Raw genomic sequence first — 25,872 nt, 5'->3', positions numbered from 1 at the left:
CCTTATTCCTCATAGGATGTACCCTCGTAGTTTGGTGGATTTGGAATAGAAAGGCAGAAAATGATATTTATTATTTATTTTAATACATAACTATAGAGAATCATCACTGTGACCGCGACAACGAGAGTTCCCCGCGGCCCTGGCCGACCCCAGTCATACGATTTTTGGTACGCTCCAATCGACAAAATGTTGCAAAATAAAAGAAAACAATACATACAGACGAATTGAGAACCTCCTCCTTTTTTCGAAGTCGGTAAAAAAGTGAACTTGCCAACCTCACTTTAAAACGAATACAGAAGGCCAAGTGAGTTATCTGACTACTCGAATTAAGGAACTAAGAATAGTTCAAAGGGCGGCTTGCTTTAAAGCAAGTTGAAATAAAAAGAATGTAAAGATAGCTCAGACTGCTGTGATTTTATGCACGCACGTTATCTCATGGCATTCGAACGGTAAGCAAAACCCACTTAGCCTTCACTTCCAAGTTCTGAAAGAAAGCCACTGAACCTCCATCGGCTTCACAACTGAACCAATTATACAAATATCAAATCAAAAGAGGGAGTTATCGACCAGTTGAAAAAATTAAATTAAAACTAAAAACAACGGGCAAACATAACTTAATTCTATGCACTTAAAAATAAAATCTATAATACAGACTTTTGCCTTAACTGTAGATCATTCAAAATCAATTAAAAATAAGTGTTTTATTCTTCCATATTGTACATGGGCGTATACATACTTCCTATCTACATAATATTTTATGCAGCTCATTTTTAATCCAATGTCCAATACAAAAGAATTGAAACAACGTTTTAAATATAATTAAATAAGACAGATGATTTAATTAGTGAAATGCCTAAAGTGAAAGGCGTGTGGTGACGTGCTATTCACTCCTTCATGATCATTTTCCATACATTTATAAGAATAAATTCATTCAAATTGATTTATGTCACTACGGCGTACGAATATTAACTTGCATTATAATATTAACTCACATTTAACAGATATTTAACCCACTGACAATTTTTACATAATTTAAGGACTGATCATTATATTATTTAGTCACATCTATATTTATTAGGTACAATAACATTGAATGTAACATCAAGTTTACCGCCATTCTCAAGAAATGATAATTGTAAATATTTTAGGTTTTTATAAACATATGAAAAATTATATCATATGTCATAATTGTTTCAAAATGGTTACCAAAATGAACTATACTTTAGCCATAGAAAAGAGAACACATTATATTTTAAACTGACAAATCGCAGGGCAGTAAATAACGGCGCCTGCACCTGTATCTACGCACGGATTGGTTGATAGAAACATCAAATTCTGTAAGCGATATCTCATTGGTTTAGAATTTTAGATGAATTTCTGCTGTGTAGTATGCTAGTTCTTTTTTGTATTAGTTTAGTCAAAAATAACTTATAATTTTTTATACCAGTCTTGTAATGGCCCAAGCGTATGAGTGACTGGGTGGATGTGGATCTAATTTAGGACACGGCCGAAGTTCCTTAGCATAGTGTAGCTAGCTTAAATGATGACGTATTGAGCACAAACACATTCATGAAAAGACTGAAGCTCACGGATAAATCACATAACTATCGTTTTCCAGGAAAATACTAGAAGATACCCTATGTTTTAACATACCTACGTCATCAACTAAACTCGCCATTTACGAAATACCAAACCATGAAGAACATCCTATAAACAACTGCATATAATTGATGCATCACATAAATATATACCAGAATTTCGTATCAGCTACTCACAAATTTTACGTATGTTTGTTCTCCATGATTGGGCTGTATTTTCTTATTATTAGATCATGTTTTTGAGAACACGAAAATATCTGCCAAATGACCGTAAAGTATGCGTGTAAATTTTACAGGTAAACTACAAACTTCACCCCGTACCATTGTATTCTCGACAAAGCGATAGCGACACCTTATGCGACAGATTCGAACGTCGCTCGCGTATCATAATACGGGGTCATTCGGCGTATATTCTCCGTGAGCGCTAAACACGAGTGTGTGTCTATAGAAAGATGTTATTTATAAATAGTAGTCTACTCGCTCAACGTCCGTTTTGCTTGTGGTTCGTCTAGTTCTGTCTCCGGGGCCTGCTCTAGGCCCGGCAGCTGGATCTGCGTGTCTGATGCTTCGGAGGGCTGGAAAGATAACATCGTCATGAATTATCATGCAAACTTACTTGTACATATTTTATGCGGTACACGAAAGAAAGGAGCACAGATAGATATAGAAAGGAGCCTCTTTTAGTGACGTATCATCGGTTCCTGTGCGCCTGATATATGCGTCAGGCACACCGTGGTCAGTTAGCAACTGACGCTAATCTGACTAATCTATGCGTATCATGCGTATATGCGTTTGTGTTTTACCTGAATATCAATACTTCCTGAGCGTCCAACGGTAAGCTTGCAAAGAGAAACCTCTTGTAAGTAAAGGTACATACTACATACAAGAACATGACTGTGTAACTACATAATGAAATTTTTTCGTCGTAGAATATTAGAATTACTTGTCAAAAGTCATAATCTACCACCATTTCACAAAGGCCCCGTCATTAAGGAGGAAAAAAATGGCGAAAGACATGTATTTCTATTGTTCAATGGAACTTGATTCTTACCTCAACGTCGTTAGAGTTGTTTTCGGAGTTGCCGGCCGGCCTCGTTCTCTTCTTGCCTCGGGTGGCGGGCTCTATTTGGGCTGTGGTTTTCTTGGGTTGATACTGAAATACACAAATTAATCCTTTTAATAACCCTTTATTGAAAAAGAGATTTGTTTTAAGTTTTATGTGTATATTCATTAGTATCGATAAGTAGTTTAGAAACGGAGAATAAGGGTCGGCGCCCATTATCGCCATCGGCAGGCATCATGATTGTTTATGATAAATAGCATTATACATCCACCATCGTGTAATAAAGTAGAAATTTCCATGATTCATGCTGAGGCGTTATTTTTGTTAGTGTCCATATTATCATAGAAAAATCTAATTTATTTCCATGAAGTTAATGTATTATGATATGATGCCTGCCGATGCTGAAAGTAGGCGTTGACCCTAAGGGCATGCCACACCTAATGTAACGGACAAATCTTATAGATACCGATATTTATTTGTTCTAGCTGCCTTAAATATCTATAGATTCTATAGTAAAGGTTGTAACCCGCCTTTTCGTCTCTCTATTTTTTTTAATTTTTTTTTTTCTTAATGCATATCTGCCATCAGCTTGTTTAGCCTTTATCAGATGTGATGACTTCATGTCGATGGGGAAGAGTTGTCCACTGACAACACCTTCACTTTAAATATGCGAGTATCACTTTATGTTGAGCAAGTTAGGACGCTTCAAGCGTACAACATCTTTTTCTGTGTTTAAAAGTTCTATTGCCAGTGGGTTTATGTGCCTTTCAAGGCGGCCTTTGTAGCATTTTATGCGATTTTCGATCTCCTCTTTTACTGTTGGCACTTCCAGGTACTCATGGATTTCTTCATTTTTGGTAAACCAGGGAGCAGCACATATGTTTCTGAGCACTTTATTTTGAAATCTTTGATGATTTGTATGTTAGTTGCGCAGGCGGACCCCCAGAGTTCGCTTGCATAAGTCCAGATTGGCTTGAGTACACTGTTGTAGACAAGAATTTTGTTTGAGAGGGACAGTCTTGAGGTCCTATTTAGCATCCAGTGCAAGTTTCTGTATCGGATTTTCAGAGCGACTCTTTTTGCAAGGATATGCGTCTTCCAGTAGAGACCACGATCCAGGTGGCATCCCAAGTATTTGACACTGGCCTTGTGTGGCAGGATTTCCCCTTTCATTGTTACAGGTGGGCAGTCACCTCTGCGCAGTGTGAAAGTGATGTGTACAGATTTGCTTGGGCTTGCTTTGATGCGCCATTTGTCCAGCCATTGATCTATTTTATTCAGGTGAGTTTGTAGCTTTTCTGATGCTATGACAGCATTTGGGCTGCTGGCTAAACATGCGGTATCGTCCGCGTAGGTGGCACACAGGATATCTTCAGACTGCGGAATATCAGCGGTGAATATTGTGTATAGGACCGGGCCAAGGACAGAGCCCTGTGGGACGCCAGCTTCAATCTCGCGCAATGCGGAGCATTCCTCGCCAAATTTCACTTGGAAGAGGCGGTTGTTCAAGTATGAGTTGATTAACATGTAGACTGTGTTTGGGAGTGCCTTCTTAATTTTGTAGAGGAGGCCTGCGTGCCAGACACGATCGAATGCTTGTTGTATGTCCAGGAACACAGCGGAGCAAAACTCTTTCTTTTCGAATGTTTGTCTTATTTCGTGAACAACTCTATGTACCTGTTCAATGGTAGAATGGTGAGGTCTAAATCCGAATTGGTGGTCGGGAATGATATTTTCTTGAAATAGTAGTGGTTTAAGTCGACTCAGGAGAAGTTTTTCAAACAGTTTCGATAGAATAGGCAGGAGACTAATTGGCCGGTATGATGGGACTTCATTTGGTGGTTTTCCATTTTTTTTTTGGTGGTGATTTTTGTGGACAAGGATGATTTGTGACACTTTTAACAATGGTGGGAAATACTGCAATCTTAGCATGGCGTTAAATATTATTGTTATTAGTGTTATTCCTTTAGGTGTTATCTTCTTTAGGATTTCTGCAGTAATAAGGTCGAACCCAGGGGCCTTAAGATTTTCTAGGGCTTTGATCTGTCTTGCAACTTCTTTTGGGGAGACTGGTTTTATTGGCAAGGACATTTGTTGCGGGCTCTGTAGGAACTCGTTTATTTCTTCTTCAGTTGACAGGTCGTCTGACTCATTTGTTTTAAATACGTTTTGTAGAAAATCAGCAAACACGTCTGCTTTCTCCTTCGCACTTCTTGCCCATGTGGCATCCGGGCGTTTTAAGGGTGGCACATGTTTTTGTGGTTGGCTGAGAAATTTAGTGAGTTTCCATAATGAGTGCTCATCATTTCTATTAGCGTCACTTTTTTCTAGTCTATCCTGAAGAGTTTCATTCTGCAAGTCATGGATGTACTTTTTGAGTTGTTTTTTTGCTTTATAAAACAAGGACTTGTCAGATGGGTGCCGGCTTTGCTGCCACCTTCTTCTCAATCTTCTCTTTTCTTCCACTTTATTTCGAAGCTCTACAGAGAGGTTACATTTGGATTCTCTAGGCAAGCTAGGAGTTGATTTCCATGCCGCTTCTTGAACAAGCTTTATAAAGTCATCCAATGCTCTGTCTACGTCCTCTTCGGTTTTAAGCGGGATACGGAGATTTATCTTATCTTCAATATAATCTTGAAATGCATTCCAATCAGTTTTCTTATTGTAAAGGGTGCATGGTATAGGCCTATGGATAATTGTGGTGCTTACTGTCATCAATACTGGTGTATGATCTGATGAACCATCTAAGCATGACTCTACACTGTGATAGAGGTTTGATATTCCCTTTGTAATGTAAAAATCTAATAAGTCTGGCAGTTTGTTAATATCGGTTGGCCAGTATGTAGGTTCTCCAGTAGAAATAGCATGTAACTGATGGTTTTCAATGCACTTTTTTAGTTCACGTCCTCTGGTTACTATGACTCTGGATCCCCAGGAAGTATGTTTTGCATTAGGATCACCTCCCATTATGAATCTGCCTCCCAGCTTTTTGAAATATTGGCCAAACATTTCTTCTTTTATAATATGTTTCGGAGGACAGTAGATTGAGGACAATATTAGCGGACCTTGCCAGTCATCTATGGAAATAGAGGTTGCCTGCAGATAGTCACGTCTGAATTCTGGTAGCTCATGATGTTGAATGCTGTTCTTGATAATAACAGCAGTCCCAGCGTGGCCAGTCATATCAGGGTGGTTAGTGACATAGCAAGAGAATCCATTCATATTGAAGCTGTTACTATCAGTTAAATGTGTCTCTGATAATAGTAATACATCTAGCTTGTTAGATTTTATCATAAGTTCTAGTTCGTGTTTTCTAGCTGCCAACCCATTAACATTCCAGGTGGCTATTCTCAAATTATAGTTATGGTTGAATTTTACTAATAAGCATTGTGACTAGGCCTATTAAGTTGCCAATCTGTTGTAACATTGATCTTAGTTCTTCTGATTGCTTTAATATAAGAGATTCCATTCGTTCTATAATGTTAGTGGTGGGAGTTTCTTCACGGGTTATGTTTATTTGTGGTTTGTTGTATGATTGTGTTGGCTGATGATGATCATCATTGGAGTATCTGTTGTTTTTAAGCACATTGGAGTACAGCATGCGGCCATGATTGTTATTAGAGAACGCTTGCAGACTAGGTTGCCCCTTGGTTACTTGATCATCATGTTGTGTGTGTGTTTGGGTATCATTTGACTTTATGTAGTTAACTTTGTCTTGTTTTGTCACAAATTGTTTTTTGTTTTTCTTCCTAGCTAGCATTTCTTGATAGACACCACAGCCTCTGTAGCTGGCTGGATGGTTTCCTAGACAAAGGGCACATGTGGCCGGTGAGTTTCTATCAGTCTTGGTACACTCGGAAGTTTTGTGTCCTCCTGCACATTTCACACAGCGGAATGGTCTCATACAGTTGTTTTTGGTATGGCCGTACTGTTGACATCTCATACATTGGGGGATAGATGTTGTCTTTCTAGGGTCCTCTATTGATACTTTTTGATTGTAGATATACTTGATAGTTTTAACATTTTTGTTGTTGACTGAGGGCTCAATGTTGACAAAGAATGTGTCCAATGGTTCCTTCGTGCCTCTGCGCTTGGCAAATACAATCTCACCTCGCACCTTATTTCCTGTTGACTCTATGCACTCTATAATTGCCTCTTTAGGTGTAGTGTGATGCAGGTTCTTGATAACGATTCTGTAAGCTCGTTCCTCTTTCCTAGTGAAAGTGTGGCCAATCAGCCCGGCACCTCTAATATGTTCAATAAGCAGCTTGTAAGTTTCAACTGACCTGCTTGATATTCTGAGTTCATTTTTTGAGATGACTTTGTAAGAATAGGTATCCTTGCTAACAGCTTGTTCTATAAGTTCTGTGAGTTTTTTCAGATCCTCAATTCCATACAGGATGATTGGTGGCGGCTTTGATATTCGCGGTGTAGTGTTATTGTTTGAGGTATTCCCGTTGAGTTCCTCCACATCAATCTCCAATCCTGTGAAGCTGTTGTTTGTGGTTGTCTCTTTAGAGTAACTGTTGTTTACTGGGTTTGGCTGACGTTTGTTTGTTTGTTTGAGAATTTTTGCAGTGGGAGTCTGAGATGTTGGTGAGATAATTCTTTTCCGCTGCTCAGGTATTCTCTGCCATGGAACACTGGATGTAGCAGTAGGAGGGTTATTATTCTTTTTATTGCTCATAAAAAGGCCTGGGTGGAATACTTGTTGTACAAGTTTCTTTGGAGATCCTTTGTTGTTGTTTGGCGAACCAGTGGGTTTATCTTGCACGGGCACCTGGTTTTCCATGCCCGGCAAGTCATTGCTATTAGCTGGCATTAGGTAACAAGTAATCTAGGTTACACTGTTCATAATAGGGAAGAAATCGTTAAACTTTCGGAAAAAGTCAAAGAGTCTCTCTAATTGTACGCCTAGACCTTTACCAACTAAATGATAGTTAGCATAACGTGTCACTTCACGTCGTGGGAAGCACGACGCTGTAGAAGTATCATATGTATTAAGACACCATGCTTACTAGCATCAATTGATTATATATACAATGATGGCGTAGCGTCGCCTTCACGTCGCTGTCCCGCTATTCCCTTATCTGCTTATAAATAGACAAATATAGCTAGTAACCTGTAGCTCGGGCGGCAGGAACACCCTGGTGTTGTGGAAGTGCTCGGGCTGCGGGCTGTAGTACATGGTGGGCACGCGCGCGTCCGCCGGGAACTCGCGCAGCTCGAAGCTGCTGGAGCGGGACCAGATCACCGTCATGGCCAGGTCGCAGGTCGCCCACAGTTTCTGGAAGGAGAGAAGGGGGGTTGTGTAAAGTAAACGTATGTAGCAACGACTATAATCCCTAAAGGGGTGGTAAGAACCAAAAGTCTTCTTTTGGTAAACGGTTCGGTAAACTACCCGTCGTCGAATTATTGGACTTGCCATCGGAAAGGGGTAATTCGGAAAAAGGATCAGAGCTTTGTCCGAGGTGACTTTCAAGATTCGCTGTAGTAGCAAACACAAATTTTTTGAGTTAAGTAAGCAGTATAAGTAACTAAGTTAACCTCAGCTAATATTTTTTTAATATGAAACCCACCAACCCACAGTGGACCAGCGTGGTGGGAAATGGGTCTCAGATTAGGAAGGCAGTTTAGACCTAGGCCATATGCGGAAAGGTTCCGAGAGAGAGAGTCAAGTCGATGGACTCACATAGTTGACGGCGTCATCGGACTCGCAGAGCGCGTCCTTGTGTAGCTTCATGCGCTCGATGAGGTTCTTGTAGAAGCCGTAGCAGTACATCTCGTTGCGAGTGATCAGCGGCTCCAGGATGAACCAGAGGCACTGTTTCACCACCTGCGAGTAGGGAAATAAAATGTAGTTATAAGGGCCGAAAATTTATAATGCGTCTGAAAAAAGTGCTACTTTCTTATCTTAAGAGCGCTGCCACATGGCCGTTGGGTGTTGCTGCAATGACGGACGGCGACGCAACGCACACATAACGCACACGGGGAGAAGGGAGACGAGATTGGAATGACGAAGTGGCAGGTGTAGATAAACGTCACAATATCGCGATTCGCCATAAATACGGCGCTATTTTCAGTGGAACGCGCAAGAATCGATAACGGACCCGTGCCGCGATGGTTGGTTATTATAAAATATAGAGAGAGAAGAAAAGGTAGCCTGGTAACGCAGCGCTCATGTGGCATTCGCTGAGTTTATATCATGATGTTGCGACGACGCTGCGCATCCACAGCGCCCGTGTGGCATCGCTTTTACTCAATTTCAAAAGCGGTCTAGTGAGCCAAAATTAGGTGAATTTGGAGATAATGGGAAAGAGGTAGATGGTTATAGCGTTCCTTGAAAGAGGCTTAAATCCAGAAGTAGATATTTTTGGCTGATAGCATACCTTGAGGTGCGCCACGTTGTCATACGAGTCGAAGGCGGGGTCATGTGCTAAGACCGGCACAGCAAACACCAGCATGTAGTCCGGCATGATGAGTGGCAGTATACTATATATACTGGCGACCGACTGGTGTAGTGGTTAGTGACCTTGACTGATATGCCGTTCGGTTCCCGGTCGGGGCACATATTTGTTAAAATACAGATATTTGTACTCGGGTCTTAGGTGTTAATATGTATGTATCTATCTATGCACGTCTTAGGTGTTAATATGTATGTATGTATATATCATCTACTCCTGCGTAGATGGCTGATCTCAATTGAGATTGGCCGCCGTGGTCGAAATTCTGCTAGGAGGACATTATCTATCTATGTGTCTGTGTCGGATACCTATACTACAGGCTCTGCCTAGTTTGCGGTATCTGGTGGAACATATAACATACCTTGAGGTACGCCACGTTGTCAAACGAGTCGAAGGCAGGGTCATGTGCTAACACCGGCACCGCGAACACCAGCATGTAGTCACCAGTAGTCAGACAGTATACTATTTTATACTGACGACCGAATCTGACTCCTATGCCGTAAGATTCTCGGTCGGGGCCGATATTTCTTAAAAGACAGATTCATATTTGTATTCGGGTCTTCTATTATTTTTCTCGATTAAATGTATCTAGTTTGTTATTGTTACATACCTTGAGGTGCGCCACGTTGTCATACGAGTCGAAGGCGGGGTCATGTGCTAACACTGGTACCTACTGCGAACACCAGCATGTAGTCCGGCATGATGTGCGGCAGCCGGCTCACCACATCACATACTGACGACTGAATGGCGTAGTTGTTAGTGACGTAACGCGGCTGTAACTCGGCTCTTAGGTGACCGACAGCTAGCTAACCGACACCCACATTACAGGCTCTCCCTAATTTGCAGTCAGATGTCCCCACATATGACATACCTTGAGGTGCGCCACGTTGTCATACGAGTCGAAGGCGGGGTCATGCGCTAAGACTGGTACTGCAAACACCAGCATGTAGTCTGGCATGATGTGAGGCAGCTGGCTCACTGCGCGCTCCACTGTGGTAGAGAAATAAGGAGTGTTAGAGAATGCTTGCTATTTATTAGTTTTTTTACACTTTACATTATACCTAGGATGTGGATTTTGTAGATGAATCTTTATAGTTAAATTCTATAAAAGAAAAGCAAGACGATGCCGATGAGTCAATCAATCTAAAGTCAACGATGAATGTCTGTCAAAATGCAAAAAATATCAATAGAAAAGATTTGTCCTTAAACATTTGATATTAGTGGAATTTATTGCTGAGCAATCATTATCGGTCGTCGACTCATACGAGCCACAACGGCGTTGAGCGTCGCTGCTCGTGTCTAATTATGCCTATGGAGATGCGAAGGGGGAGGGGGTTTTAAAACCCTTCTTTCATTTGACTTCACTAGTAGGAGACCTGAGTCCCAGAGGGAAAATCCTCCGACCAGGCCGGGTGGCGTGGCCAGGCGGCTGCCTAACACAGCGTGTTCATCAGTGCTTTGTGGCCACATACCCTTCGTTATAGTATATATTGTTAGTGTCTAAGACAAAGAGCGAGTTTCTCCTGTCACAGGATAGGTATTTAAACTTAGTAGGAGTAAACTCAATGATGTATTAGTTTAAGAAAACAATGTATTTGATGAATGGCGTAGTGGTTAGTGACCCTGACTACTGAGCCGATGGTCCCGGGTTCGATTCCCGGCTGGGGCAGATATTTGTTTAAAACACAGATATTTGTTCTCGGGTCTTGGATGTGCCCGTAAAATGGCAATAGGCCCGCCCCCTATTACATTGGGACTAACATAAACTCTGGCGAAAAGTGGGTGCAGCAATGCACCTCTGCCTACCCCGCAAGGGAGTACATTAGTACAAGGCGTGAGTGTGTGTTTTTTTTTATGAATAACTGAATTTGAATTTGAGCATACCCTTCGTCCCGACGGAGATGTTGCGTATGTAGTCGCGGCGGCGCAGCACGTCCGCCAGCATGTACTGGCGCGCCGCCGCCCGCAGCCGCCGCTCCGGCTCGCGTCCGCAGAGCGCGTACATGCCCATGAAGTCTAGCGGGAGACACTTGTTCGGGATGCCCTGGAGGAGGAATGGTGTGTGGTTAGATGACTGTTTGAGTAGGATATAGTTCTGGATGAAGGGTAGGATGTTAGATACGTGCCGTTCTTATGTTATGGAATATTTAGACGAGGAAAGAATCGATATGTCGCAGTCGATTGCGTCGAAATAAATTCTAAAGATGATTAGGTATATTGCAGTGATTCTGACCTCGCGGAGTGAAGTGACTGATCTTATAAGGGCTCTGCTTTGCGCCTTGTTATCAAGCATAACCCAAATAATATGACAAACTAATATATTTGAATATGAAAGTGAAGTTGTTTTGTATAATTTGATTTATTTTACCTTTGAGAGTCCTTTGTGTAATTTCGAGGCGAATATTTCTCTGACTTGTGGTACTTCATCCTGAAAAAATAACAACAATCAAATATTAATTCAATCTTTTTAATAGATTTTAATCCAAATCATCCCAAAAAATCTTGGGAGTTATTTTTCTGATCTGATCAAGGGTTAGTCAGGCATCCATCAAATATGCATATTTTATCTAACTATCGTACGTAACGTACCACCATGAGATGACTCAGGTTGTAGAACTGTTAAGCCGTGAAAAGGTCTCTAACGCCCTCTCTGCTAAAGGTTTCCAGCAGTGCAAAACTGCTTAAATTTCCAACGTTATTATGGTTATTGTCCCCCTGTAGTAGTTAAGACACGTTATCTACAATATACATACCACCATGAGATGGGAGAGGTTGTAGAACTGCTCGGCGGTGAACTGGTCGCCGACGCCCTTCTGCTCGCAGATCTTGAGCATGGCCGCGCCCGCCGCCAGCCGCAGGTGCGCCTTCTCCGCGGGGGAGAGCTGGTTTTGCTGTGGAGAGAGAGATGCGGGGGTTAATAACGGATTACAGACATTATTTTTCAATGACCAATGAACCTGGTTGGTATAGCTGGTTTTGCAGTGGAAACATAGATGCAGAGGTTGATTACGGATGACGGAAATTCTTTTTCAATAAGATGTATTGGTAGCGTTGCAACGAGGATGAATGCGACGGAACCACTGAGCCTGGTTGGAAGGAGAAGGCGAGGGACTAACTAACAATAATAGTTATACAGGGTTATTGGTAAGTAGACCTGATCCTTTCAGGAGGTGATAGAGGAAGGCATTTCCAGTCGATTATACCCTATAATGCATTATCCGAAACTTAACAATTTCTAAGATATTTAATATTTAAATATTTTTTGAATTTTTGCCAAAATTTCATGTTTAAAACCGAAAATAAAAAAAAACTAGCCATATTTCAATACTTTTTTTGTTTGTTTTGAATTAGTAACATCTTAATAAACTTATTAAAATAATCAAATGTGCATTATTCGACTTAAATTAGACACATTACCTCAAAAAAGATAAACATTTTTAAAAAATATTCAAAACCTAAAAACAAGTAAGTTAAATTAAAAAAGAATTTCATATAACATTTTTTTGTGCACTTCAGCTTAATAACATTGTCAACTTATAAGCTTTCAAATGAGATATTTCAATATTAAATCGATTTAGGTATCACCAAGATATGGCCGAAAAAATCAGAGAAGGCGGACAAAATTCAACAGAAAAACTAACAAAATTAGCGCAATTTAAAGGTTAAAAGTGTGATGGTTTTCAGTCCTGTTCACTTTAGTATGGAAACCCCTGTTGAGTTTTCTCCGCCTTCTCTGATTGTTTTGGCCATATCTTGGTGGTAAAAAATTGTTAAATGAAATTCTTTTTTAATTTAACTTATTTGTTTCTAGGTTTTGAATATTTTTTAAAAATGTTTATCTATTTTGAGGTATTGTGTCTAATTTAAGTCGAATAATGCACATTTGATTATATTTATTAGTTTATTAAGATGTTACTAATGCTAAACAAACAAAAAAAGTATTGAAATATGGCTAGTTTTTTTTATTTTCGGTTTTAAACATGAAATTTTGGCAAAAATTCAAAAAATCTTTAAATATTAAATATCTTAGAAATGGTTAAGTTTCGGATAATGCATAAGGGTGCTTTTCCACCAGAGATGTGCTATGCAGCTATGCTGCGAAGATGTGATATCTACGCTACGAAAATATGTGACCGTTTCCACCAATACTACGCTAGGTAGCTGTGCGAAGAAGATGCGCTACGAAGATGCGCCGCCGCAAAGTAGCTGTGCGAGAAAGATGCGCATCTCGAGCTATGCTATGTATCGATAGTAGGGAAACGACGGGGGCGGCGGCGCCATAGCTACACCACTCGCGATGGTCCATAGCACATATCCATAGCACGCATCCATAGCACACATCCATAGCACGCATCATTCCATACAAAAAACATATCTTAGTTGAATCCGTTTCCACCAGTGCTAAGCTATGTGCACCAATAATTATGATTGGTGGATATCAAACGCATCCATAGCATCGTAGCATAGCACATCTCTGGTGGAAAAGCACCCTTATAGGGTATAATCGACTGGAAATGCCTTCCTCTATCACCTCCTCAAAGGATCAGGTCTACTTGCAAATAACCCTGTATAGGATAAACGCCTTTATTTACACAATATTATTATGTATCTTTACCCGCAACAAATCACCTGTCTTCTACGCCGGCATTTCAAGCGAGCAGCTTTCGAATTACGCTTGAATCCTTCTAGTTTATTTATACGTGAGTAAACCAACCTTTTTATTCATAACGAACAAGCGAATATTTAACATCTGCCGTCTTCTGCACAGCCACATCGCGCTATAAACTCCAGTCATTCTAGCTTATTAATCCGTGCAAGAAACCATGTTTATATTTACCTGCAACAAATCCCCCTTATGCACGATAAACGCATTCAGCATCCTAAACGTCTTCTGAGCGGACAACTCATCCCTCTTCAACCCGAGCAGCCATCGCGCCATGCACTTGAGTCCCTCGAGCTTGCAGCGAGTCTCTTCGGGTAACTCTTCTTCTGGGCACCAGTCGCCGGTCGGGGCGTTGGGCCCGCCGCCTCCCTCGCGGACTAGCAGCTCTTTTACTATCTGTGGGGGAAAGGGGTGGGGTCAGTGAGGTTAAAATATACAAGGTGATTTAATAGTGCAGTAGTACTTTGAACAGTTTTTTTTTCTTTTTGTACGATTGAGGTAAATTACACAGGGCCTTGGCTAGTTTACACAGGCAGGGGCTGCAAAGTGATATGATAAGCCGAAAGGGGGAGCGACTTTTGTTTTATGACTTATGGGAATTCTTAACCTGAACGTATAAAGAGAATACCTAACCGTAAAAATGCGTGCAACTGCATAGCATTTTTATTTATTGTGTTCCACACGGCGAGGCGATGTTGTTTATAAGTTTATCTACGTAGATAAAATTACCCGTACAGCGGCGGCCGCCCTCGAACTCTTGGCAATACTTGCAGCTACGATTACTGTCCCCAATCACGCCTACCTTCCTAGAGACGATGTTCTTGACGAGCACGGGGAAGGCGGCGGGCAGGTTGTGCGCCACGTGGCCGAGTGTCACGATGGCGGTGCGGTGGTGCTGCCTACCTTCCTAGAGACGATGTTCTTGACGAGCACGGGGAAGGCGGCGGGCAGGTTGTGCGCCACGTGGCCCAGCGTCACGATGGCGGTGCGGTGTTGCTGCCTACCTTCCTAGAGACGATGTTCTTGACGAGCACGGGGAAGGCGGCGGGCAGGTTGTGTGCCACGTGGCCCAGCGTCACGATGGCGGTGCGGTGGTGCTGCCTACCTTCCTAGAGACGATGTTCTTGACGAGCACGGGGAAGGCGGCGGGCAGGTTGTGTGCCACGTGGCCCAGCGTCACGATGGCGGTGCGGTGATGCTGCCTACCTTCCTAGAGACGATGTTCTTGACGAGCACGGGGAAGGCGGCGGGCAGGTTGTGTGCCACGTGGCCGAGTGTCACGATGGCGGTGCGGTAGTGCTCGGAGGCGGGCGTCAGCGTAGCCTTCAGTGTTTCCAGGAGTGAGGTGAATAGAGCCACGCGCTCCTCGGGCACGTTCACGTACAAGCATCTGGGGATGAGAGGATAATAATTGTTAGGATTGAAGAAAATGCGGGAAAATTGCTGTGTTAAATAAAGGACCGCGCAAATAATACATAGTCATGATTAACGCGCATCCATTAACCCGCATCAGGTCAGAATGGTGGACTAGGCCTTCCTTCATTGGACGGAGGCCTGAGCCCCAGTAGTGGGGACGTCATGGGTCGTGATGATGCATAATGGGCTTATGGAATGTTTGGATTACAACTATGGTTTTCAGTAAAAAACAGGACATGATCCGATCCAAGTCTTCAGTAGTAGTATAATACACATACCTGACAGCGTTTTTGGCCTGTTTAGGAGTTCCAACTTCGGCGTATGCCTTGCACAGTGTAATCAGTCTTGGAAATAGGGCAGGGCACACCTCACCTGAAAACGGAAATAAAAACATGTTCACATAATTTAATCCATTGGTAATGTCTAAACATTATGCAAACCAAAAGATACATTATGTTACGGATGATTTCCTACCTTTTCTTGTGAAAACTATCAAGATACCTGAGCTTACTAAAGAGGTTAATATTTGCCGAGGATGGTCAAAGCGTATCTGTAGTCTGTATCTTGAGCTATGTTCATCGTAAGAAAAAAGTACCAGGCAACCATAACTTACTAAGCGGTCGATATTTCCCGAGGAAGGTCAGAGCAGCCAGTATGTACGGGGCCACGCTCTCGTCGTCCAACTCCAGCAGAGACGTCAGTTCATTCAACACATCCTCGTGTAGGAAATGCGCGGGGAATACGAAGGATAGCATCATCATAAACTATTATCCACGTCCTACGCAGAACGCGATACAGTGACGTTTATCTACATAGATAAGACTGGAGCCAGAGACGTTTATTCGTAACAAAAAGTACAAGGCAACCATAACTTACTAAGCGGTCGATATTTCCCGAGGAAGGTCAGAGCGGCCAGTATGTACGGGGCCACGCTCTCGTCGTCCAACTCAAGCAGAGACGTCAGTTCATTCAACACATCCTCGTGCAGGAAATGCGCGGGGAACACGAAGGACAGCATTACAAGGAGTTTGAGGCCGCGCGTCGCCGCCGTCTCTATGTCTATGCCTGTGGAGAGGGGAATTGGTTTGAGGTTGTTTGTTATATTCACTTGTGATGTAACAGCGAAGTTCAAGCGATATTTCTTGAAGAAGTGCTTCGGTTCGCTTGGAAATATACTCGGAATATGAAAGTACATAATTATTTCATTATAACTATTATAATAGGATGATAATATACTGTAATACATACCACATTCATTGGCGATTGACGTATCCGTGCGCGTTGCGGCTCCATGCACGTATCTGTAACATTCGGTATAATTAATAACTTAAAACATTCATTACTCAAAAGTACAATACATTGAATTTCTTGGTCATGCATTTCTATTGATCATCAGCCCAACAATCGTCAACTATTGGACATAGCCACTAGACTGCTCGGCTATTCTCATCAAACACTACTAGCACCTGTCTAAGATCATCAGTCAGCAGGGTGCACGAAAGGAGCCACACCAAGTCATCTCGCTGACAAATGACCTGACTGGCTAATTCTTTTATCAAGCTCACACTCACAACCGTTAGAGCAGCTCTAGGGCTTGTCACCGTAAAACTAAGAACCATCCAGCCAGACGTGGGCCCCTAAGGATGGTACATTTTCGAGAAAAGCGTGGTACATACCCGACCAGTATGAGCAGACTGTCGCGATCGATCATGACGGAGGAGACTCGCTCCAGCAGCATCTTGATGGTGTTGTAGTACACGTTCGTCATCACGGGCTGCCCCAGCTTTTTGAGCACGCTCGACTGCGGATTATAAATATATTTATAATTACAATACACAATAAAATTTGTAAAACAGTGAAAAAAAATATTACATAACTGGATCTTGGGCTAGAACCTATCTATTAGGTATACTGAGTTTCTTACTTATTTTTTGGTTTATTTCACAAAATCGGACGGGAATGGAATTTATGTGAATACTGTTTGTTGGCCGGCATAAAAAGGGACAATCCGTCCTGTACTTTTTAAAATGTTTGCAGTAATGGAATTTGGCCACTTTTAGGCGATTGATTTCTCTATTTTGTAATTTTACTAAGCTGTATTTGACTTGCTTCTTACAGCCCTCAGTTCAATCATACATGAAACATAGTATGTACAGAAATACAAAAAAACAGAGGTTAAATATTGCACTGAAAGTGACTAGATTTAGAATGAGTTTGTCGCAGAAAAAACTTACTACTTATGAAAAACCAACTCACCGTAGTGCGCACGCACACTTCGCAGCTGACGTTAGGGTTCAAAATCGTCTCCATTCCCTGCAGAAGCTCCGGCGCCTGCTTCATGTGCTGAGAGAACTTGGTCAGGAACTCTTGAGCTTTCACCGAGTCGGGCAGGAATTTAGTACTTATGTGTAGGACCTTAGACATGAGTTCCTTTTGCACGGCCGGCGTCGGGGGTTTCCTATGCAACTCGATCCATTCCGCGACAGTACGGCGGACGGCCAGCTGGTGCTTTTGAAGCTCTATGAATGCTTTTGTTGCGTTGTCGTCTATATTCGTCATTAGATAATAGAGTTTCTTCATACGGAATGGCGCTGGTAGAGTGTACGGAACCAATGATGTGTTTAGCAGTCTTTCGACCAAAAGACGGTCTTCCAAAGCCGTCATATAGTAGCCGTGTAGAATCTTGTCTTTGATCCATCGCACTGCCTTTTCAGTGGCCGGCGGAACGCTTTCCTCCGTCAAGAATTTCCTGTAAATCATCGCAAGCCCAGACATGGCCTCTTTGCGTATTTTGAACTTTTTGTCCAGAGTTCTTTCCTTGACGAAGTGGAGTAGATCCTCGGATTCGGCTACAGCCTTGAAGTCTCTCTGTACCGTGGCTATGATGGCCATCACCACTTCGTACCTGACTTGTTCGTGAGCGTCGTGCTGTCTTAGCTTCAACGTCTCTGTAATATCTTGTCTCAAATCTGGATGGTGCACTAGGAAGTGCATGCAATATTGAACGCACTTGATGCGAATATGCACTGAGATGTCATTAAATCGACCGAGGAAAGCCCTCCATAAGGCCGGGTACTGTTTGGCTAGCGTTGACTGTGGCTCGGAGAACATTCTGGCTAGTAAAGCGACTGCACTCAATCGCTCTTGCAATTGGGCTGACTTCAGCTTGCACTCGAGCTGTGGCAGCACGGAGGTGAGGATGCTCGGGCAGCACTGGTTCAGTTCATAGATGAGCTCGTACACTTTGGAGAAAATCAGTAGGTTCTTCTCTTCCTTGCCGAGGATTAGGACGTGGTTGAAGAACTGTGAAGGAAAAAATATTATTATTAATACTTACTGAGTTCAAAATGACTGATAATGATGATAGAGAGGGAGGAGCAAAATGGTTAAAACACTGCTTCACTCTTATTATTTTCACGTTAGGTTTGAATAAAGCAAATAAATTATACATTGAGACATTCATCACATTAATTCCTTGACTAGTCAGAACGCGTGCTTGCGCTCACGTTAAGGTACTGCAAAATGCGCCTTATAGCCTATATATAAGGCTCCAGCATATCACTAGTCTTCACCAGCGCTAAAAGTTAAGGTACTGCAAAATGACTCTTACCGCCTGTATATAAGGCTCCAGGATTTCGCTCGTCTTGCCCAGCAGTTCCTTGACTCACACTAGCGCTTATTGCAAAATTACTCTTACCGCCTGTATATAAGGCTCCAGGGTATCACTGGTCTTGCCCAGCAGTTCCTTGGCGAGCGCGTAGGCGTGTTTTTTGTTGCAATATGACTCTTACCACTTGTGTATACGGCTCTAAAGGGTGTTTCTTGATATCAAGCAGATTGTAGGCTAACTAAACTACTGAAAGACAATGCAGTATGACCCTTACCGCCTGTAGATAAGGCTCCAGCATATCACTAGTCATCACCAGCGCTGTAACAACTCACAGTTATTGCAATATGCCTCTTACCGCCTGTATGCAGGCTTGTTGTTGCAATATGACTCTTACCGCCTGTATATAAGGCTCCAGGGTATCACTCGTCTTGCCCAGCAGTTCCTTGGCTAGCGCGTAGGCGTGTTGTTGCAATATGACTCTTACCGCCTGTATATAAGGCTCCAGGGTATCGCTCGTCTTGCCCAGCAGTTCCTTGGCCAGCGCGTAGGCGTGCTTGCGCTCGCGCTTGTGCGGCTCCACGAGGTTCGTGAGCAGCACGTTGAGCAGCTCGTTGGACACCACGTCCGACTCCGTGATGAGCGGGCAGAGAACGTCCAGCATGAAGGATTTCACTTTGTTGGAGTGCTCGCCGCTGTGGGGGGAAGAGGTTGGTTAGTAGGTATAAAGACTGTGGGAATGGAAGGTTTGTGGGTGTGGATGTTTGTTACTCTTTTACGTAAAGACTAATGAGCAGAATTAATTGAATTTGATATGTAGGAAGCTAATATTATCCTTCATTAATATAAAGGCTACTTTTGATACCGAAATTCCTAAGGGAAACTAGGTGAAGCGAAGCTCGCGGGTAAAACTTATTAACGTTACTGAAATAACCATTCATGATACTGAAGAAAAATAACATAGTTTGGATGATGAAGGGGCCTGCATCCAACAACCGCGGCAACGACTCTTGCCTCTCCGATGTAACTGACGAATCGACTATCCTGTCATAGTATTCCACTCACTTGACAATCTTGAACATGAGCGCAAATAGGGCACAGAAGATCTCCTGGCAGTCTTCCAGCTCGAAGCACATGTTGAAACTCTTCACATAGGCCAGGTTCTCCAGCAGGTAGAAGTAACGCTTGAACGCCGGGTCCTTCGGGTCCCGCAGACCTTGGAGTTGGTTGATGAGGAACAGGAATATTGTTTTGACCTGGGAAGAGAGAATTGGAGGTGAAAATTAGAATATGTGGCCAAAGTGGAGGTGTTTATTATTGATTAGATACTGGCATTGTCATTGAATGCGTTTAAATCATGTAAGAAGCAGTTGTAACTTAACATGGGATTGGGACTACTGTCCGAAAATGTTAAGACAGTGTCCATTGACCAATAGTGGCTGGATGAACAATTTTGTGGAGCTTCTAAGCTTTTTAGTTCTACGTTTAATTCATAGAGTGTGTAAATAGGAAACTGTGAACACTGCTTACTAAACCAGCTCGGACTATGGCTAACAGTTTGCCCAATGATAGATTGTCTTCTATGGCAAAGTCGGCTGTTTACCTTATCGCCAAATCTATCTCTTCTTCTATGCAACCTACAGGTATAATATACCACATCTGTTTACTGCAGATCGAGAGGTCCCTAGTTCAAAACTGAGTGTTTTTTAAAATTAAATATATTTTTATTACCTGTTCCTGATCCTTATACGGCGCCTCCGGAGCATACACGCGCAGCACGTCGGCGATGCAGCACGCGATCAGCAGCTGCACGTCGCGCGACGGGTGCGTCAAAAACAGCTCATCCGCGAGGTGTAGCGCCAAAGGGATGTACTGCTGATACATGCCCTCATCTTGCCCGAGACCTTGTAAAGTGTGTGCTAGAGCCTGGTGGAGGAAAGAGAAAGGTTTTGTGAATGGTGTTAAAGTGGCATGATTTTTAATACAGGAAAGAAATTGGCAGAGGGGGTTTGTTGCGTTATAACGCACGTTAGTAATAATTATCATTGAGCATTGCACGGAAGTCCCTTTTTAGATGGAATGAATATGTAAATGCCACACCATTGGCGTGCGCTATGCCGCTCAATTGATATTGGTCTATTGCGGTAAGGACGCGCTCTAAATCATGGCTTATCGTGAATTCGTTCAATAATGCACCAGGCACTGATAGTCGCATTTTTGTTTTACTAAGGTGGTGACACACACCCACAGATACACATCAAACTTTTAACACCCATATTTTAGTGCATTGGACATGCCAGCAAACAATAAGCCCGCTGCGCTACATAAGATACCTACCTATCAATGATTCTACTCCATAATTAAAACAATAATATTTATAGAGCTGCAAAAACAAAGGTAGAGACATATTAGGTTGAAATATCATGTTTCGCCATTTCTCAATCGGGGCCCATTGTTTACACATTATGCAGTTATTCTGACTCAATCAGCGTTTGATGGAGTGCGCAGTAAACGCAACAAGTCAACGGCTTTTACTGATTGTATACCTATACTTTGTCAAATATAGCAAGAACCCTATGACAGCTGCCAAATCTATACAGTTTGTGTCATTTGTCGATTTCAAGGGCTTTTAAGTTATTCCTTAGGCATAAGCATTTGTTAATCAAACGTCATAAGTCTCTTCCTATATTTTACAAAGTATACAATACCTAGGAAGGTTGTTTGGCAGAGACGCTTCAAGTGATAAGTCCCCTATGTTCTTTTTATTATTATTTTTGGTGTACAAATAAAGAGTACTCTATCTATTTATTCATCTAAACCGGAGGGCAGTTTCTCCCTTTGTTAAAAAACATAGCTGCAAGTCCTAGGTGTGTACTACTTGCAGACTTGCAACATTTGTTAAGTTGCTAATTTATTACATAAAATGATCATTAGGTATAATGTAAAATAACATAAACTATGATAAGTTGCATAACTTCATTCTGTCTACAATTGCTCTACTTCTGACAATATTTCCATATAAAATCAATATTTCACAGGAACTGGTATTGTAGACTGATGTCCCATCATAAATTTAACATAATTACACAATAAATTACTATGTTTATGAGGTCAATGGAGAGATCTGATGTATTTAAATAAACTAGAAAATGTACCTATCTATATTAATGTTACATTATTGTTAAAAGCAGGACATCCTAACTATACATATGGTCTAGACCTTGAGAAAGAACATAGGCTACTTTTCAACCCGGACTTACCACGGGAAAACTTTTTAAGCCGAAGCGAAGCTCGCGGGAACAGCTAGTTCTTTATAAATCTCAATAAATGAAGAAGTAAATCAATGTGTCCATTAAAAACACACTTGCATTTTATACTAAATCTAATGGTATAACAGAGCATAGTGAAAACGTATGCCTCAGTCATTCATTCATTACACATTGCATATGAAGTGTTTTGTAAAAAGCCTAAAAGTGGGTCAACCTGTCACCATGAGAAATGTTATGTATTATTTTTAAAACAATCCGTTTTAAAATAGTGGACTAAATCTAAATACAAACTGAAAATAATGTGATCTTAAAAATATCTTAAATGCATAATATGTGACAAGATTTTTATTAACATAAAGTGTTCTGCTTAGGCTCAAATAAGTAATAATTATGTTATAATATTTACATATTATAAAGTAAACCAGATGGCATTCTGTTTATCTTTACTGCAAGTTTATAAATACATTATTATATAAGTTTGTTGTGTTAAGGGATCTGAGTTGTATCCCCACTCACACCAGCTAATGGTTCATACACAGACATAGGTAATTGATTTCTCGCGACTCACTCTATAACATGTATTGGGACTTAGAACTGCCATTGCAATACAGCATGTGTGCCATGTCTACCCTGCAAGGGAACTATGGAGGAGTGAGTGATGTAATATCAAAACATTCCTCTTTTTTGTCTGGGGTTAAAAAGTTGTCAGGTAGCCTACTTACTCGACAACTCTCTCAGAACAAGCTAGCTTGTGTTGGCATCCACCAACCCGCACAAGGCCAATGTGGTGGACTAGACCTAAAACCCTTCCTTCATAGGAAGGAGAGCCGTGCCCCAGCAGTTGGGACGCGGTGCAATGTGCATTTGCACATAGTGTCATTTTATAGTATTTGCTCCCCAGCGGAGCTGGAATAAGTAAGTAATGTATGCCTCTGCTAGCTTCAAAATATGTAATCTGAATGAGCATGCACTGTGTACCTGCAGGCTGTGGATCACATGTCAAGTCTTCCAGAACAAGTAAAAAATAAACAAGAACAAACCTTGAGTCTTCGAACTAATTCATCGGGACCGAGGTCATCGGTAATGGGCCGGCAACCTTGAGGGTACACTATCTCCGCCATGATTCCAATCTGTGCAACAACAAATGGAGATTACCACACAATCCCACTGCAGTATTTAATCCTTATATGTAAAATTCAAGAGGCCTACACCCAGTAGTGAATGATTATTGGCTCTGATGATGCATGATAGCAAATACAATATTGACAATGTTAATTGAAGTAAGATACTGATAGTAAATGTTTGTATTAAAACCTAATGCTTTGAAATATAAAATGAAGTGTGTAAACTTCTTTGTACGACGATGATTCCATGAGCAATATTGTCAATTTGCGTTTTTGCTAAAACATACAAAACATGAAGCAAAACATCGCCATTGCAATCAGGGCAGGCCTAAACGAAGGGAAAAGAGCTCATCCGGCTGATATTGAAGACAGATGTATCGTACTCTATCGTAATCGTAAACTATGGGAACATGCTATCTGCCTCTTCCGATCAAGTTATACGATACAAATAATTTTCAATCATGGCAGATCATAGGCTGTTTTTAACAAAATACATGGTAAACTTTCGAGGTTAACATCATTCTGTTTACCAATTATCAACATCTCACATCACAAAACAAAGCCGAAGGCATTTGAGACAATAATTATGTCCATTATGGCCAAAATACTCACAAGAAATCATAGACGTGGGCCTGCGTTTGTGATGTTTACAAAACCACCACAGTACACAAACCGAGGGAATTACTAGAAAAGCATAATCGCCCTGTCGGCAACTCACTAAAATATTTCTCACAGGGTAAACAAAATGTTAAAATGTCCTAAATACATTGAAAAATCTGAAATAGTTTTTATCAATAAATGTGGACGCCAAACTCCTGCGGGAAAAACTACTCTGAAGTTTGCTTCATTCTTCATTTGGTTAGCATTTCAAGGTCGCTCTTTAGTCTATGGTATCATGACGTGTCTATGATTTTTACTCTAGATATAAAATTGTCTATGGTTTTTATTTTTGTAAAAAAGAGAGAGAGAGAGAGAACGTAACTGCAATAACCATTATGTAAATTTCGGCTTTTGACTTTTTTGGTAAGCAGAGAGCCAACTTCAAACGGATTTTAATCCTCGTATGATCATCTAATTTGACAACTACCTATACCAATTTCATGTCAAACATTTAGTGGTTGCGGACTTGCTTGTGTTCTAAGTAGTACCTGGTAGACAGCGGGAAAAGGTCCTATTTGCGGGATGGACATCTGGTGGATTTGGCCTAAGGGGCTAGTACCTATAAGTTTTTCGTACCCTAACCTTACGCAAAATTTGTATGGCGCGAAGCTAGTGCTATTTAGGTACCGCTAGGTAGAGTTAATAATAACTATCTCCCCTCAATAGGCTATGTCTGAAAAAATTTAACAACGCTCATAATTTTTCTGATGATAGGAATAACCCTCCGTAAATCCTAAAAAAATCTCAGATTTTTCCTATGCGTCAGTAATTTTATAAAAATAAAAACATTTCAAGTTTCACAAAACGGGGATATGATGGCACTTTAGGACTTTTTCCATCGTCTCTATAGGCATTAAAAAAAAATATGACAGGTTTTGATGTGACGTTGTTTGGACGTTGTAGGTCTATGGATAGACGTGTGACCAAAGAGTATGTAAAAGCTGACGCCTGTCAATTTTTTCTTTTTTATTGCCCATATATTTTTATAGAGACGATGGAAAAAGTCCTGAAGTGCCATCATATCCCCGTTTTGTGAAACTTGAAATGTTTTTATTTTTATAAAATTACTGACGCATAGGAAAAATCTGAGATTTTTTAGGACGATACGGAGGGTTATTCCTATCATTAGAAAAATTATGAGCGTTGTTCAATTTTTTCAGACATAGCCTATTCAAACGTTCTTCACTCGTCTTCTTTAACGGAGTCTGGCAATCATGGAGTAACTTATTTTAGTTAGGTATCTGGTAATTTCAATTTACACGCAGTGAATTTTTTGCCACCCTGCCGAAATTTTGTGTGTTTTACCCCAGCATAGGTTGTAGCGTTCATATTTAGTTTAGCAGCTACAATGTGTTGTTAGTTTGTTACCAATACCGTATCACTACGTCGAGGCAGTAAAAAATTATTGAAAGTTCAAAACACACCTGACGGAGCGCCGCAGCTCAGGTAGCAATCCATTGAGTGAAAGAGTTCTGATTGTAAATGAAATCAACTTACATGAGCTCCGTTAGGTATGTTTTGAACTTCAATAATTCTTGACTGCGTCGACGTACAGATGCGGTTTTGATATCATTGTTTAGCTTATTTCAAATACTTTTTAATAAAAATACTATCAAAGAGGGCGATTTTCAAAGTTATTCAAGTAATTGTAAATTTTTGCTGTTTTTTTGTAAAAAAAATTTAGATTAGGTGCTTGTAACTTATTTTATGTAACTTTTTAGCAGTTGCGAATATTTTTATTGGATAAAGATGACTTTTTGCGGATAAAATCATTTTATTTCATGTCCGTATGTAACTATAAACATAAACTCATTTCTTAAACATTATACGTAAGTAAGTAGGTACTTAAATAGGATAGGAGCAGAGTAAAAAAAATATGTGAACAATTTTTCATTTATTTCATTTTATTTTATAGCAAAATATGTACGGTCTATGATAAGTTTAATAAGTAACATAAGTAGTTATATTATATTTTAAAATCTTTATTTTTATGCTCTTGTACATACCA

The 25,872-nt window shown here is 41.1% G+C and overlaps 1 protein-coding gene across 1 annotated transcript; it reads right to left on the bottom strand.

The window, feature by feature from the left end:
• Positions 1–61: 61 nt before the first annotated feature.
• Positions 62–24,052, bottom strand: LOC105384662 (sister chromatid cohesion protein PDS5 homolog B). The gene is made up of 20 exons (XM_048628148.1): positions 23,817–24,052; positions 23,121–23,210; positions 20,543–20,737; positions 19,877–20,067; positions 19,299–19,506; positions 17,461–18,507; positions 16,881–17,005; positions 16,453–16,505; positions 16,081–16,269; positions 15,483–15,576; positions 14,995–15,178; positions 13,963–14,184; positions 11,879–12,016; positions 11,494–11,553; positions 11,010–11,169; positions 9,997–10,115; positions 8,354–8,497; positions 7,784–7,948; positions 2,650–2,751; positions 62–2,173 (listed from the first exon to the last, which is right to left on the bottom strand). The coding sequence occupies exons 2-20, from the start codon at positions 23,199–23,201 to the stop codon at positions 2,072–2,074; spliced, it is 3,579 nt and encodes a 1,192-aa protein (XP_048484105.1). The 5' UTR covers positions 23,202–23,210; positions 23,817–24,052; the 3' UTR covers positions 62–2,071.
• Between the last annotated feature and the right edge of the window lie 1,820 nt (positions 24,053–25,872).

This window comes from Plutella xylostella, chromosome 20 (assembly GCF_932276165.1).
Source record: "Plutella xylostella chromosome 20, ilPluXylo3.1, whole genome shotgun sequence".
NCBI lineage: Eukaryota > Metazoa > Arthropoda > Insecta > Lepidoptera > Plutellidae > Plutella > Plutella xylostella.
The sequence above is the reverse complement of the archived record's forward strand: the minus strand, read 5'-3'. Positions and strand labels throughout refer to the sequence as shown.

Bases quoted from the DNA above. Each gene is read 5' to 3' on its own strand.
- LOC105384662 (XM_048628148.1), bottom strand. From the start codon at position 23,201: ATGGCGGAGATAGTGTACCCTCAAGGTTGCCGGCCCATTACCGATGAC. The intron at 17,006-17,460 runs GTGAGTTGGTTT...TATAATCCGCAG, and splicing joins AAGTGTGCGTGCGCACTACG to TCGAGCGTGCTCAAAAAGCT. The intron at 2,174-2,649 runs GTAAGAATCAAG...TTATCTTTCCAG, and splicing joins ACAACTCTAACGACGTTGAG to CCCTCCGAAGCATCAGACAC.